This window comes from Oryctolagus cuniculus, chromosome 4 (assembly GCF_964237555.1).
Source record: "Oryctolagus cuniculus chromosome 4, mOryCun1.1, whole genome shotgun sequence".
Taxonomy (NCBI): Eukaryota; Metazoa; Chordata; class Mammalia; order Lagomorpha; family Leporidae; genus Oryctolagus; species Oryctolagus cuniculus.
In genome coordinates, this window is record NC_091435.1 from 138,186,163 (window position 1) to 138,203,432 (window position 17,270).

At 45.0% G+C, this 17,270-nt stretch overlaps 1 protein-coding gene across 1 annotated transcript in view; it reads left to right on the forward strand.

The window, feature by feature from the left end:
• SLC9A9 (solute carrier family 9 member A9) overlaps nt 1–17,270 on the forward strand; it is a 612,515-nt gene that overhangs the window by 268,205 nt on the left and 327,040 nt on the right. The window contains exons 7-8 of the mRNA XM_002716580.5: nt 10,058–10,196; nt 14,532–14,637. Of these exons, the coding sequence (XP_002716626.2) occupies nt 10,058–10,196; nt 14,532–14,637 (245 nt within the window). The remainder of the gene's footprint in view (nt 1–10,057; nt 10,197–14,531; nt 14,638–17,270) is intronic.

Genomic DNA, 17,270 nt, shown 5'->3' on the forward strand with positions numbered 1-17,270 from the left:
CTCCTTTCAAAGAGAATGCACATATAATTCATAACAAATCTCCTTTAACTCTTCTTCCCTTTTAACCAATTTTAAACTCAGAGCTCTCTTTGTCACCTTACAGTTGGAACTTAATGGGCCAGAGCCACTTAGGAACCTGTCAAAGGCTTTATTCTGAGCTGAAATTTGTAACTGTTCTTGATGTCATTATCAACCCGGCGCCAACCTAAATCATCAGCACCTTCATTGCATCCTTCATCTTCAGTGTAGAGGCATGTAGCAACTCTTTATTTTCTTTGGGAAAAAAAAGTTAATAAAGACAATGAATGCAAAAAAAAAAACCATAAAAAATAAAATAAAAAAAGAAATACTGTTCCTTACTACCTGCATGCCCAACCATTTCCAAGGTCAGGGTTTGAGTGCACGCAGGAAAGCCAAGTGCCCTACTTCCCTTTCTAGTTGAGCTGGAAGAAGTTGGAAAATAGCAAGTTAGTGACCCTTGGGAGAGAAGTTCCTTGAGACCACATGATCCAGCTGTCCAGTGCATGGATTTCCTCCATAGCAGCCTGAGCAGTAGGTGCTTATGTTAAAACATCCGCAACTACAGAGAATACGCTATCCTTTTATAGCCCCATTACCTTTCCCATCACATAGAAGAAGCAGGAAATTTTGAAATAGAATTTAAGGCTAAAATCTGTCTCCATAGGATGTTTGAGTTTTGGAACTTGCCTTCTGGAAATATAAAGAGTGAGGCCGGATTCCTCTGCTTGACCGCCTTTCAAACGCTCACTGCAGTGGTTTCTGTTGAATTTGTCTATGCTTTCAACTCTTGTACTTCCTCAACCTTCTTCCTCACCACTCTACTCTTTCTCCCGTGGCCTGATGCACCTGCTCAGGCCTTTTTAAGATGACAGCACCTAGGGGCCAGTGCTGTGGTGCAGTGGGTTAATGCCCTGGCCTGAAACGCTGGCATCCCATATGGGTGCCGGTTTGAGACCCGGATGCTCCACTTCCAATCCAGCTCTCTGCTATGGCCTGGGAAAGCAGTAGAAGATGGCCCATGTGCTTGGGCCCCTGCACCTGCATGGGAGACCTGGAAGAAGCTCCTGGCTTCAGATCGGCGCAGCTCCAGCCGTTGCGGCCAATTGGGGAATGAACCATCAGATGGAAGACCTCTCTCTCTCTGCCTCTGCTCTCTCTGTGTAACTCTGACTTTCATTCAAATAAATAAATAAATCTTTAAGAAAAAAAAAGATGTCCGCACCCAGACTGACCAGAGGCCTGACTGCCTCCGTCGTGGAAGGTACAGTGGGGCGGTGCTGTCTACTGTCCAGCTTCCTCTGCTGTTGCCAACATAGCCTCACCTGGAACAGTTTACACCAGGTCTCTCCCCTGCTCAGAACTCTGAAGTTGCTGCCCTTTGACCCCTGGAAGAAAATCATGACAATGGCCTGAAAGGCTGCACAAGCCCAGGTGCTGGACCTGGTCCCAGGCCTGCCCCCTACCACTCTCCCCTGAACCCTTCCCGTCCTCAGTCCCCGTGAGGAAGCTCTGTGTCAGAGCAGAAAGCTCTCCCCGATTCATTTCACCCAGGATTTCACTTACTCATCCTCAGAGAAACATTCCTGCCCCTTGAACTAAAGAAGCAGCCTCATCCCCGTCTATCCCACCCTCCTCTGCTGCTTTATTTTTTTCTTTTTGGTCCTGTCATTGAATAGCATATTTCTGTGCTCAGCTGTTTATTATGTTGTCTTTTCCACCGACATGCAGGAAACATGAGGTCAGGAGCTATGTTTTGTTCCCTGTTTTATCTACAGTGCCTAAAACACTATCTTCACCTCGTAGGTGCTCTATAAATATTTGCTGCCGGAATGAATTAATTCAACCTGGGATTGCACCATGTTTGGGGCAGCCATAATACACTACTAGCTTATTCATCCCATGGAATTATTTCCCTTATGCTTGACATCCAAATGGCAAAATATTCATCCAGGATTTTGAAAATCACTCTCTAGTGTAAATTTGGGCCCTTTGAAGATAGTCATTAATCAGCCCCTCAGAAGTGGAAAGAGTTAATGAATAGAACTCCCCTAACAGCTCTCTACTCTTCAAGGTCATTGGCCCTTGGGAAGGTAAAACCCTGTGGGTCTAACTCCAGCTCAGCCAACTTCTGACCAGGACCTCTTATTAGGAAGGCACAGCTATTCTAACCTCCCAGGGTGCCTGGAATGCCCCCAATTCCTGGAGTCATTATGTTTTACAGCAGGTCCTCTTGACAGAGCTTCATCAGCCCTGGGCAGAACATAAAGCCAGAATAATGGGCAGGCAGATGCCAGAATGAATTCCAATGTATACACACAATTCTTGGCCCCATAAAAATCAATTCCTTATTCATAATTAAGCAACTTCTCTGAAAAAGGGCAGGTTGATACAGTTATTAAAAGATAAATAATAGATAAGGATCCACTTCTCTTTCTTTTTTCTCTTTTTTCATTCAGCATGAAGAATTTTGAAAATAAAGTAGCACTGTAATTACTTTTCCTTCTACTTTTTCTTGCCTGTGATACCCAGGCCTAATAAAACAGAGCAATTTTTACAAATCTTCACTGCCCTTCCACGTTGTGTTAGCAGCAAACCGACAGAGTATCTCTAGGTGGGGACAAAAGAAACCAGAAGCACCTGGGCATAAAAGTCACAAGATATGTCATCCCGCGGGCCTTTCCTTGTGTCCTAGATTCTCACTAGGGATGATGGCTGAGAATAAAAAGTTGCTAAATGGCTCTACACTGAAAAGAGCAGCAGGACCCGGCCTGCCCATCCTCACCCCAACATCAGAGTAAGGACCAAACACCTTCCAACTGGCTTACTGGGCAGCAAAGTCAGCCTCATTTCCCCCAACTCCCACCCCACTGCCTTTGCCTCCTATCGGTACAAGAAAGACCTGGGGAAGGAAGAAGCATTCACCCTTGGAGATGCACCTTGTGAAGCCAGGGACCCCCACTCACCACTTAAAACACAAGAGCTGAGTTCTCCAGCCCTCCTCTAGGCCTCCAACACCAGGGGGCGCTGAAACCCAGATGGGAGGAAGAGGAACCTGCTGCCTCTCCTCCCTTCCAGCTCTTCCCTCTGCTGCTCTAGAGTATTCTGCAGGGAGAGGAGCCGTGCTTTGAAGATTCGGGTTTTAAGCTGGACTGCACTATGTTTTAATCACTAAAAAGAATTGAATAATGGACTTTGACCAAGACATCATTAATGGGACTACTTACCCAGCACGAAGGGGATTCAATATTGTACAGCTGGAAGCCATGACTGGAGGGGAAAAAATTCATATTTATGTCCCAACTAATCAAGGACTCTTCAATGAACCAGTGCCAATAATTAGAAAAATTTTTTGTTAGGGATTAAAGATTTGGCAGAGCAAATGGAAGGCCCTCTTGTATATCTTTGGCTATGGTAATCATTTTCTATTTTTTTTTCTTTAATGATTAAGTTCATAAAAGTCCTGAAAGGGATGCAATGTGCTTGCTTAATATTTTCAAGTGACATTGATTTCATATTAACGAAGGAATTGAGACCAGCCTGCAGGGTAGAGAAGCAAGTTGTTCTGATCAGGCACCCACGAGAGCAAGTGGGCTGCGGGAATTGGCAGGGCCACTCAGAGGCCCGGTGTCACGTGGAGGCACCCTGCCAAGGAGCATGAGGTCGCTGAGTAGTTTCTGTGAGTAATTTTGTGGTGAAATATTTTAGCCGTAGCAATGAAAAATAACGAGAGCGGATGATGTTGGCAGTGGGGAGACCTTGAGAAAGATTGCAATGATGACTCAGCAGGGTCCAGAATGGAAATGCAGCCAAAGTCACAGAGGGGATGGCTTTTGGCAGCTATGACTGAGGTAATGTTTCATTAGTGTTTTCTGTACCTGTTACTTTACATTCACTTTCAACATCATTTCTCTCATAGTGTCTCTTCCTCATTCTTTTTTCCTTACTTTTTCTCCCTTCCTATTCTCCTTCATCACTAGTATTTATTGAGCACTTACTACATACCACACACCTTTCTGTACAATGTAATTTATATTACAAATTATTCCCATCACCTAGAGATCATCGACCAGTAGTCAGTCAACCGGAGTGAGATGCAGATGGTGAATTCTTCGTCTTAGTTCAGTTCAGGTTGAGGTGTTGATTTGACATCTAGGCTGAATTGTTTCTTTTAGAACAAAAGCAAGCTGAGGGAGAGAGAGCAGAGAGAAAAGATGCGTTATTTAAAGAGTGATTTACTTAAGAAATGCTTGTCTAGTTCTTGCTGGGTGCCAGGTACCATTTCAAGTGCTTTATAAACATTAATTCATCTAATTCTCTTAGCATCTCTACTTGGTAGGTAGTGTTATCATCCTCATTTTATAGAAACTGAGGTTAGGGAGCTTTCTCAATGGCACACATTCACTAAGACAGAGCCAAGATTTATAGACCTCAGATTTAGATTCTACTCTCTTAATGCTGTGTAAGCTTCCAGACCCATTTCTTGTGAGAACAACATATAGACAAAACGATGGGCTATTGAGAACCACTGGGATGTTGATTGTGTCTATGAATCTTAACTAATGCAGTAAGCAAAATGATCCTTATTCAAGTTGTTATCAAAGGAATTGAGGATATTTCATCCATTTCAATTTTTTTTAATACAAGGTGCAGCACCCATTTATTCCTGAGTGTGGATACAATACACTACCATCAAACTAGATTCTTGCTGAATAATCTTCCCTGAACAGAATGAATCAATAACCTGGCTTTATTTCCAATTTATGAGATGAATATTTAAACACCACTATGTATTTCTATTCACGTCACTTGCAAGAATATCAGTTACATCCAACTTAAATGTTCATTTCTAGAAATCTGGAGATTGTAGGTCCACTCTCACCAGCTGTTCTATCAACAGTGTCTCTTCAGGGTGGTGTCCCAAATAACAAACACCCCAGAGAGTAACAGAAAATCCAATTTTCCCCTCACCTCTCCCGTTCCAGTGTTTGCATCTGCTAATGGGTCAAGCACCTCCCTGGGGACAGGGGATAAGTCCAAAGGGCTGCATTTGCAGTACCGAAAACATTCCTCCCTTGGGTTAAACTTGGAATACTCCACATGTGCTGCCCAAGCCCTTGGCCTTTTCCAACTCCCCATCCCGCACAGCTGCTACTCCCAAATCCAGAGGCTTTGTGCTACAGTTAAACACCAGAGCCCATAAAGATGCCTCTTGCCAGGGGCTAAGCCTAGAGGAGAAACTTTCTCAAACTCCAGCAGTTCAGAGAGATACTGCCTCTTTGGGCTGGGCTGGGGGATACCTGCCTCCTCCAATCTCGGTCCTCACCAGAAGCCCATGGGTGTTGCCTAAAGAATGTCCCCTATTAAACTGAAGGAGATGCAAGTCAAGCTGAGCCTCCTGAGCTATTTGTGACCCTAGGGAAGATCCCCACCTGGCTTGCTGAGAACACTCCTTCCCTCCTTGCACCACTGAGCCAAGAGCCTTCTGATAAACCTGGCAATCCTTTAGCTTCACTCCTGGGGGCCATTTATCTGGGATTCCTGCCTGGTGTCTTTCCTTCCTGGGCAGCCTTCTGTTCCCATGCAGAGGTGACTAATCCCTCTCCAACTACCTCAAAGCATGCCTTGATGGAAGGACAGCCATGTCCCATCTGTCCGTGGTTGGAACAGAGGCCTAGTTCAACTTGTGGACATTCTCAGCAGAAGGGTGATAATGACAGGGATGATCAGTAACGCTTATGCAGTGTTTATTTTAGGTGCATATATCAGGAACTCAGTGACTAGCCCTGCAATCCAAAAGACACAAATACAGGGTTTAAATAGACTTCGTATCCTCATAACATTTCTGGAGGACAAGTGCTCTTGTCTCCATTTTACAGGTAATGAGATTGGGTTTGAAAATGAGGAAGTAATGTGTCCAAGACCACGCAGCTCATAAGTGTCAAAACTTTTGCTCAAGTTAAGAAACTCAAATGTCTGCTTCAGTGTTGTGTCAATAACTCATAAAGTACCCACAGAGTGACTACCTATAGAAATCTAGTGGATGGTGATTTGTTTCAAAAGGCCACTGACTTCTGCAGGCCTCCTTCCTGCCTGTTTCCTATCTATTTTCCTATTGTCCTGCCTCCATTCATCAGCATATGTATATATGTATATATGTTTATGTATATGTATATATATATATATATGTGCCACATGCTAGGCACCAGGCTGTTCCCTATGCAAACAAAGAAGAATGAGACTCAGGCCAGGCCCAACAAAGCTTACCGTCTGGGAGTGGAAGTCACGCAGGACAGCAGGATTCCGTGAGATTCCATGGAGTCTGAGTCTGGCTGGTGAGACAGGAGAGGGGTACTGATGCCCCAGGCAGTATACTCTGCCCTCCTCCTCGTTTCCACGAGAGTGCTGCCTGTGTTCAGATCCAAGCATGAAAATTAAGGTTCGGTTCCCAAGTTCCTAATGTGCTTATAGTCACTGTGACACTGTCACTCACGGTTCTCTCCCAGCAGGATCACTTTGTACTTCCTGCATTGTGAACACAGTAGCTGTGTGATGTTGGATTTCTCTGATCCTTAGTTCCTTTATTTTATAAAAGAAAGAAGTAATAAAGGGAGAGAAAAATAAAGAGGAAAAAAAAAAAAAGAAAAAGAAAAAGGGGACCGGTGCTGTGGCGTGGTGGGTTAGCCAGTGCCTGTGATACCAGAATCCCACTGGGTGCTGATTCATGTCCCAGATACTGCAGTGCCAATCCAGATGTCCTGGGAACGCAGCGGAAGATGGCCCAAGTGTTTGGGTCCCTGCCACCCACGTGGAGACCCAGATGAAGCTCCTTGCTACTGGCTACTGGCTTCATCATGGCCCAGCACTGGCCATTGCACCCATTTGGAAAATGAACCTGTGGATGGAAGATTTCTCTCCCTGGCCACCTGCCTCCTAACTCTGAGTTTCAAAGTAAATAAATAAATTAATTAAAAAAAAAGAAAAGAAATGAAGGAAGAGTTGGTGGAGGGAGCTGCCCTGTGTACCTCACAGAGATGTCACAGGATCAAATAAAGTTATAGTGTAATCCTAAAAAAAATATTAAGTAAATGCGAGGGCTTTTGTAGGTTATTAACATGGAACTGAAGGCTCTGGTGATGCCATCTCACTCACCATGACCACATGCAGGCCGTCTGGCTTCCAAATGTAATCACAAGGCTATGTCTTTAAAAAATAGTAATAATTTATTAGAAAGATGGAGTAACAGATAGAGAGGGAGAGATAAAGAGAGAGACAGATTTTTCACCTGCTGGTTCCCTCCCCAAATGGCTCTGACAGCCAGGACTGACGCAGGGCGAAGGCAGCAGCCCAGAGCTCCATCGTGGTCTCCCACATGAGTGGCAAGGAACCGAGCACTTGAGCGTCTTCTGCTGTTTTTCCAGGCTATCAGTGTTAGGCTGGATCCAGAGCCCAGCAGCCAGGACTTGAAGCAGCACTCTGATGTGGGACGCCGGCTTAACACAGTGCACCACGGCCAGCCCCACGGCCAGCCCCATGGCCAGCCCCACGGCCATGCCTTGAGTGCGGAACTCACCTGCCGGCTCACCTTGTCTCATCCTCTTTTTCCCACCTGCAGCCCTCGTTCCCCACCACCGTCTGTTCACTCACCACCTTGATCAAGTGCCTTCTCCTTTATCCTAAAGTCCTGCCCTTTCCCTCTTTTATGCCAGTAAATGTTGTGTAGCTCTCACAAAATCACCCACAGCAACAAGGACCAGGGCTCTTTGTTATCTCTGTCTTCGGCTTCTCTGCCTAGATAGGCCTTGTATAAATCAGGTGTTCCATAAAATGTGTGCTGAATCAAATCTGCTTCCTTTCTCCATGCTCTTCCCTGTCTGCCTCCAACACTGTTTCCCTAATCCATCACATGGCACATGGTACACACTCAGTTCACGCATCCTGGGAGCTGTAGGGCCAGCAAATTCAATGGACAGCCTCCGTAGCTCAAGCTCAGCTCAGCTACGTTACCCATCACAGGTGAGAGTATTAAGTTTGACAAACAAGCAGCTGTACCCTGTCGTGTGGGCAGGAAGAAAACAGTGGCAATAAAGTGCAGACTGCAAATAAGCAGGGAACCCAGATGATTTTAGGTGGCACACAGGTGACCTTCATTGCCAAATTACCTAGTCTCACATATATATTGAAATATAATTAGCATCTCACCCTTATGGTTTCCTAGATATTCTTTAATAAAAGATCTTGCATGTGAGTAAAAATGAGTTGATTTAAAGAAAAAACATACCAAAAATAATGGTCTCGGATATGACCAAATTGATGTGACGGTGATGCTCCAAGTTCCAGAAGCAGCAGGCAGAGAAAATCCTTCCTGGGGAGCAGAGGTGGCGATAAGGATAAAGCAGTCCCTGTTCTATGGGTGGCAGCCTCGGGTATTAACAGAATTATTTACAGCACTGTGACAGTGTGCAAGCCCTGTGTGTGAAAGGAAGAATGCAAGTGGAGGGTTCCTCATCAGCACGGTGTCTCATGGAAATGAAGGGAGTTGCGGGGAGTGTCAGGGGAACACGGGAACCTTGGGGCGTCGCTGCCTGGGGCCCAGGGTTTCCTAATGGCTGCAAGGTTTTCCATCTTTCCCCAGGACTGGCAGGTACAAAGGACCCAAGTGTGGGTTTGCTTTTCCTTTTTTTCTGCCAAGCACAACACTTTACAAAAAGAAAAACGCTTCAAAGGCACTGCTTTTCTCACATGCATTTCAGGGCTCCATTCAAGATCCACATTCATCTTCCTTATCCAATTACAGGATCAAAGCAGGAGCATTGGCCTACTTTGGGGGTTTAAAGACAGCAAGGGAAAAAACTAAGAACATTTAAAACTACTATCTTTATGCCACATATCTTCCTTCAGGAGAACTGGAATCTGCTCTCTCTGAACTAGCCTCTGGATTCAGAACGTCGGGTCAGAGAGTGCACACACTCTGATTATCCAAGCCACGGAAGGGGCAGTTCCATCACTGTCGAATCCAATCTAATCTCAACCTGCGTGTCTTTTTTGCTCTCTATACAACTGAAAAGAACCTACTAGCCAAATCTTGTTGTTTTTTTTTTTTTTCTGATTAGTTTTAAAGATCTCATGTTAAAATAAAAATGACAGAAAAATAAATTGTAATATTACTTCATTAATCTCCCTAAAGCTACTTGTTCTAGTACATCTGTTCATTTCAATACTACAGTGCAGAGTTTATATTTTCTAAAATAGGACATGTCTTTTCCTTCGTATTACTAGCCTGGGATTTGAGGCCCTTGTTACAAGAAAAAAAAATAGCAAATATGACATCCTCAGAAATATTTAAGCGAACAGACTGCTTATTGGTGGATTGATTTTTCTCTATGGAAATAAATCTTTGGCAGCCACCAGAATTGGGGTATAAAAAATGACCTTGGGCAGCTGCTGCCATTTGTTTCAGTGGGAAAATGAGGGTTTTGTCTCTCCCCAGGGGTTAATATTGCGATGCTCTGAACACCGTCAGGGCTCGGCTTCTGAAGGGTTCCAGCGAGGAGGAGGAATGCTTTGTGCTTTATGACAAGATCACGGCTTGTGCACGCTGTGATTTGCATCGCCCGTTTGTGCACAGGCCGTAAAAGTGCACTTTTTATCAGGGACATTTGTGAATATATAACAGCGCTGAAGACATATGGCCACTAAATAATTCACAGTTATCTATCTTCTCAGCAGATTCCTTATACACCTACCATGTTTTAATGCCTAGTTTGCTCAGAAACAATATTCTTTACGACCCTTCCAATATAAAAATGTTTACTGACTGGCAGCAGTATAGGGATACCATGGGATTGGGCTATAAGGAAGGAGAAACCTTTCCATTTTCTCTCCCTCTCCCTCTTTTCATCTGTTTTCCCTCAGTTCTTCCAGCCAGCACCCAACCTTACAGAAAAAGGTGCTTCTCCCAAAAGAAGGCACAGAATTCCTCCTGCTGGGGCTGTTGGGTGGGAGTCACTCACTAACCTGCACCCTCTTCTCGTTTCAGTTCCATATCCATTTACAGTCCCAAGGAGAATCCGAATACCTTTGATGCTGCGGCTTTCTTCCAGTCTGTGGGAAATTTCCTGGGGATCTTCGCCGGCTCATTTGCCATGGGGTCTGCATATGCTGTTGTCACAGCTCTGATATCCTTTGCCTGTGGGTGGAAAGATGGGGACTGTTCAGAGCAGTCAGTGGCCGTGGAAAGCCTTCGAGGCTGAGCAAACTCCAGGCCAGGAAATGGTTGGATAGTCTGGATCAAGTCTGATGTGGTGCCACTGAGGCCACTTGGGTTCTGAATCGACCCTGGAGGCATAGGTTGGTACTGTGTGGCAGAGGTGCCCAAGCTCTTTTCTTCTCCAAGGTCAGTTCCAGCACTGTTGATACTGTCTGCTCCTAGACTATCAACAGTCTTTTTAAAAGGGCCACACGGGGAAAGTGCTAGGCAGGGGTCATTAGAGTTGGCCAAACTGGGGTCAAGTGGATGAAGATCCAAGGTCAAGAACAGGACAGGACTCAGTGGAGGAGTTAAAATGGGTATGCTCTGCTTCCTTGTTGAGCTTGTGTCAATTTCTAGCTCTCAGGGTTGGCCATGCCAGAGATCAAATTCATTAAACTATGAATTTAAACAAAGATCTACAGGTAATTTGTAGAAGGGAGCCTTCAAGCAAGGAAGAAATGACATGTTTGTCAAGACCAGGCAATTGTATCATTTGATTCTCCCGTTTTTGCTAGGGATTTCCTAAAGTATCTGAGCCAGGGAAAGAAAGAGGTCTCAAGAGCTGTTCACTTTGAACAGTGGGATGGGATGAAAATGAGTTAAGGAGGGAGGCCAGAAAGCCAATATCCAGCATGAGAACTCAATGCAGACCACAGAGAAGGGAGAACAAGAGATCAATAGCCAGAGACCTCAGGGAAAAGAGAGGGAAACTATGCCGGAGGGGTCAGGACCCCAGAAAAAGCAGGAGCAAAATGTGGAGTCTTTTTCCCAGGGGAATGGATCCAGGGACTCTCTGAATAGCTGCTAAAAGGCTTGATTCTACACAGTATGTCTAAGGAGAATCAGAAGACGAGCAAACAGGATGCCTGCACTGATGAGTAACAAGCTTGGAAAGACAAGTTCCATATGAAAAGTTAGGTGCAAATTGAGTGCCACAGCCATATCCAAGTTATCAGGACTAAAAATTGCAGTGGACATGAGGCCATTGCATCCAATGGACTCTTGGCCAACTTTATGATTCTGGAAAATAATTTAACTATATATAAACACACACACGTATATATGAATACACACATATATTTAGAGGGGGGTGTGTGTCTATGCTTGTTCTGGAAGATAGATATGTAGGGTACAGGAAAAAGCTATGTGGGGAGTGATTCAAGGGGGGAAGACCAGTACACTTGAAGGTGTGGGGCTGGCATTGACTGATACGGCACATGACGGATATGCCTAAGAGGAGCAGAAGTGTCTCCTGGTGAGAACTGGAAGACAAGAAGAAATATGTGGGATAGGGCCAGCTTTGGACTATCTTGCAGTGCTATTCAGAAGGGCCTAACCTGCCATCTGCCATCCACAATGGGGAGCTGAGGGTTTCAGGATAGTGACAGGCAAACAATCCTGTTTGTAAAACATGGATGAGGAACTGTTGTGTAGGAGAGGTCAGAGAAAGAGAGTTGCGCGTTAGGGCCAAGGGAAACTGTGATGATGAACAAAGGAAGTACCAGGAAAGAGACTGGGGTTTAAAGGAAAAAAATCTCTAGGTCTTAATATGAGTTGGTCCTAAGAGATCAAGATGAGAACCAGGCCAAACACCACTCCCGAATTTTGTTCTGAAAACCTTAGAGAATGATGCCTCCATTGACAGAAATAAAATTAGAAAAGGTAGCAGTTGTTTCCAGCAACAAAATTAATGATCTACCCAGCACATGGGATATGTCAAGCCCTGGGTGCTTGTGTTTCAGGCAGTGTCTCATCTCACTGTCACAAGGACCCTAGCAACAGGTAATGTTTTTATCAGACACTGATGCTTAGAAAGGGTAAGCTGTTGCCTGAGGTCATGCAACCAGGACATGAACACAGAGAGTGAGAACCAAGAAGCAGACCATGCTCTTGATCCCTGCCCCCTGCTGCTTTTTAATGATGAAGTGGAATGGTGGTAGAATCACATGCTGGTTAGCATAGAGTGTTAGCAACAATGACACTGACATCTAGTGAATGCGTACCGTGTGCCAGGGCCTTTGTATGCATCTCCTCGTTTGAATCAACCCTGTAAGACAGGAGGAAACTGAGGCTTCAGCAGGTTAAGTAGCTCACTCTGGGTCATAAGTCAGTAATAATACACGCAATAATAATATCGTCTAACGTTTATTGAGAACTTGACTACGTGCCAGTCATTGCTGTAAGTATTTTACATGCATTATCTCAGATAGTTTTTATAAGAAGCCTGGAAGGTAGAGACTGTTATTATCCCAATTTTACAGCTGCAGAAGCTCAGACAATTAAGGTTAAACAACTTAACTAAGGTCAAACAAGCAGGACATTTCTGGGCCAGGATTCAATTGCAGGCTTCTTAGCTCCTGCACAAAGTGGAGAAGCTGAAGTGGGAACTCCTGGGTGCCTGGAGTGAGGGGAAGGCATGGACAGAGCAGTAAACAGGTTGATGAGGGACGGGGGGAAAGTCCCTGGGGATTGGACAGCTACTGTGAGTTTGGAACAGATCTGGAAGAAGGGCTGTAGAGGCACAAGAGACAAGGGCTTGCTAACAGTGGCACAACTGATCGCGTAGCACTTGCCGGCCTGTTAACAGGGCTACAAGCACAGGCTGTGAGGGGGGCAGGTGCACACCTCATCCACACTGAGCGCATCTCCCCAGGTTCCCGGGCTCTGGATTTGGAGTCCACCCAGAACTGAGCTACTTTCTGGAGGAGGCTGAAGGAAACGAATGCTGTGTAGATGGGTGATGCTCTGTTGCTCAGAGGGGCCTGAGCAGAATTCAGAGCAACAAACCCACTAGAAACAAAGTCTTCCCTCCAAGGAAGAAAATGGGAATATTGAAAATGGTTTCACTTTCTCATCCCAGGTAAATGATTCCTTCCAGATCTTAGAGATTCTATTTCCAAAAAAGATATATTACCCCAAAAATGTTCATTTAAGTCACAGTAACAGAGAAAACAGACATCGCTTGTTGCATGCCTGGCACTGCTCTGAGTACCTATTGCAGTACACATGAGACAGTGCGTATATTAGCTGGTTTGTATAGCTATGAGGTGGGTTGTGTCATTAGCCCCGTATTCAGACAGGTGTCTAAGCAGAGACTGTAGATTTGAACCTAGGTGGAGTTGCTGTCCAGAGACCATGCTGCCTCATGGTACTTCGTGCTTTCAAAAACTTTCCAAAACATTGTAGCACACTACATCTCCTTTCACACTCCACATGCAGAAGCAAGTATTATTTTCATTGCCAAGTCCCATAAGAGAGGAATGAGGCTCAGAGAGGTCATCATACAGCTCAGAAGTCACACAGACACTGATGAGCAGAGCCAAGAAAGAGACCCAGATCCTCCCCAGAGGTCATGCTTTTGCTTCCCTGCCCCAATGCTCAAGTGTCTTCACATGAAATCTTCTTTAGATTTTATTCTAAAAGCACAAAATGCAGTATGATTCCATCTCCTTATTTGTCAGGGCATTTTGTGCCTAATAGGGACGCAATTAAATGTAGCTTTTTCTGACTAGTCACATACCCCTTGTAATCATCCCAAATCCCTTTCTCTTCCCAGCCTGGATCATTACCCTTTCGTCCTATTTGCAATTTATAGACCATCGAGAAGTGTCATTCCTGCCAAAATGAACCATTGCCTAGCAAAGGGTATCTGGTCTTAGACATAGCATAGCATACCTTCTCTCCCACATGCTTACACCAAGAGGGCAGAGGCAGATTCCCTGTCTGTGAATCTCACTGCTCCTCCTAATCCTATTTCCATCCCCAGAGAGACTCTAAGCCGCGGACCCACAGTCTGCATTTCCCTGGGGAGCAGCGCCTCCTGGGTGCTGATGAGCTGCAGTGTCATATCCCAGCCCCACTGTCCTGGGCTCTACAAGGAGTCTACAAGGAGTCTTCAAAAAGTTTGTGGAAAATGCATATCAAGGGAAAACTGTGTGGATTTCAAGTGTTTTGCAACAAAATACATTTCTTTTCATCCCATTTTCCACTGCCTTTTTGAAGTACCCTTGTATTGTTCATAAGACATCATTTTTACATGAACACAGATTTGAATTTTTTTGCAGGCCCTTTCAGTTCCCCGTACAGCATGGATCGCATGCTGGCCTTCAGAGCGGGTCCCGGTGAGAGTTACAGCCTTCCAATCAGGTCCGAAAATCGGCCTTTTCCTCTGAAGCCATCAAATGCGGATCATTTTCCCTCTGTCAGGAAGGAGACTTAGCTGTGAAAGCAGGTGTTGTTTCCCTTAACACAGCTTCATCACTTGACCAAATTTACCAAACTCTGTGAGTTCCCGATGCTGGAAACAGGCCTGTTTTTCCTCCTTTCTTGGAGCGCCTTCCTGTCTGCAGAGGCCGCCGGCCTAACAGGTGAGTGCTTCGTGCCGCACAGGGACTGGGATGTGTGAATGCGCGTGTGTCTAGCTACGTACCCCTGCCTGACCAAACAGGAGGGGAAAGGACATCTCCCTGAAACAGAGTGTGAATAGTTTGTATCAGAATCAGCCTCTCCTGGGTACCCTGGGAGGAAAAACAAATTATAACTCACCTGTTTTATATAAATAGCTTAACAAAGTCTCCAGGTGCTTCCATCTCCTCCCTTGCTGGATGGGAGGTGGTGGTGGGAATGTCGAGGTGACTGACCTTGAATGGTGATGACTGACTTCACGGAGGCATGTCTCTATTCAGAGTGGGCCGGGCCGCACACCCTGCCCTGAGACGGCGACTGGTGGCCTTCCATGGCTCTCCACAGCAGGTTCCAAATGCAGGCAACCTTTACGGGGCCACACATCCATGTTTGAAATCTCTGCAACTACATCATGGTGGCTCAGGAAACAAGGAGCAAACGTGGGGGCTCTGCTGTCCATGGCTGTCACCGCAGGAGGGTACTTAGAAAAGTTCACGGAAAGACCAGGATAAGTACCTGGCTCTCGCCATCGGATCAGCGCAGTGCGCCAGCTGCAGCGCGCCGGCCGCGGCGGCCATTGGAGGGTGAACCAACGGCAAAAGGAAGACCTTTCTCTCTGTCTCTCACTGTCCACTCTGCCTGTAAAAAAAAAAAAAAAATTCACGGAAAACAGAATTAAAAGACATTCGTTTTGGTACAAATTGAGAAATCCATGCACAGCTTTTGTTTGTGTGTTTGTTTTGCCAGTACACATCTTTCATGAAGTTTCTGAAGACGCCTCTTAGAGAGTCCTCTGAGGTGACAGAGTTGACAGAGACAAGGACAGTCCCTAAGGACTTGAGGGCTATGGACTGGGTGATCTGGATTGAGTGACTAGATTGGCTTGCTTTCTACTACAGCAAGGGTTTCCACTTTGGGCAGCTGCAATGATGGGTTGCTTCTCCAACTAAAAGAATCACTGAGGCCCCGAGCGGAATGCCAAAGCTCTGTCTCTCCTTGGGTCTTAGCTTCCGGCTTCTCCCAGATTTCAATCCTGGGTCTCTCCTTGCCTCCTTGATCCTAACTGATTTTAAAGTAGTGAAATGCCAGGCCAGCTAAATGATGAACTGGTAACTAACATATGGCTCCGGGTATTTGCATTTCAATAGCTGATGTCTTAAGCCAACTAGTAAAATAGTAATAATAATTGGCACATAGTGAGAGGGTAGAGCTAGCTCCTCTTCACAGATGACCTCATTCATTGACAGAGAGACTCAAAGTATGAAAGTATTCGCAGTTTTCTCAGCCAGCAATGAATGGTGGAGCCGAGATTTAAAACCAAGAAATGTGACTCCAGATCCTGGGCTCTTGGGCACCATGCATTCTACCTTGAGTGAAACTCTGTCTGTGGAATGTTAAGCAGATTTTCAGAGTGCAAAGACAGTTGGAGCCTCATGGGCCTGCCTTGTTCATTTGCTTGTAGGCTGGTTTCTGGCTCTCTTGTAAATAACATTTCAAATCTTTTTAGTGATGTTACTTTATTGCTCTAATCAGCTGACCCAACTTACTACAGAGTTGCCCTGGCCGAGCTGTTGCCAGAGACATCAAGGGTGTATGTTGCTGGTACAGAAAGTCACCCTGCCAGTTGATATGACACAATAATCAAGACTACATTACCAGATTCTGCCCTGCTGGGTGCTCTTGTACCCAAATCATCTCAACACAGAGTTTGTGGTGTTGGTACCTTCACGTCATTTAGGAAGTTGCTAAGGAGATTGTACATTTTGGCCTACACATGTCCCGTGAAAAAATGCAGCTAAACCATGCAATTGTAGTCATCCAAAATTTTTTTTTTCTTTCACATTCTATGCCTTATTCAGCACTTAATTTGTGAAATGATCTAAGAAATGTTAACAAGAATACATATTTGACCTTCCAGAAAAGTATGGAAATGTCCTCACTTAATATTTTTTGGTCTAATGTTGACCATTGCAACACACACACACACACACACACACACACACACCATTGCCTAAGAGTTGTTCTCTTCTCTGTGTGGAAGTTGTCTTACTTCCTGGTCCATTTCAGCAAGATCTTGTTCTGTGAACCATTTTAAAGGTCACAGTCTATGGAAACTGTATAAATTGCTAGTTTATCTGCACCTGGCTCTGTTACCACTCCTTTCAACCTGATACCCTTTTTGGAAATCATGTATGCTACCTCTAAGAAGCCTGCCTAATGGGATGTGCAAATGCAGATCCAGGCCTCAGTAGCAGGAAAACTTGTATGTCCAAGGCTGTGCTCAAGGGCTGATCCACACCCAGCAATACTCTAGATTTAGGCAAAATGCCTAACAGGCATTTGGAAAAAAACAAATTCTAGATTTGAGCATTTTCTATTGCTGAAGAACAACCCTGCTTAGTCCAAATTACTTGTATATTTGTGTGTTTATTATTTAATCCTTGCCTGTTTCCAAATTGAATTTGAGACAACTCATAACATGAGCCATGCATATCATGGGACCATTTAGTGGAGGGTAAACACTCAAGTGCTCTGGGATAGTTTTTCTGCAAAATTAGACAGCTGTTCATTGCTGTAGTTTGGCAATAAATATAGC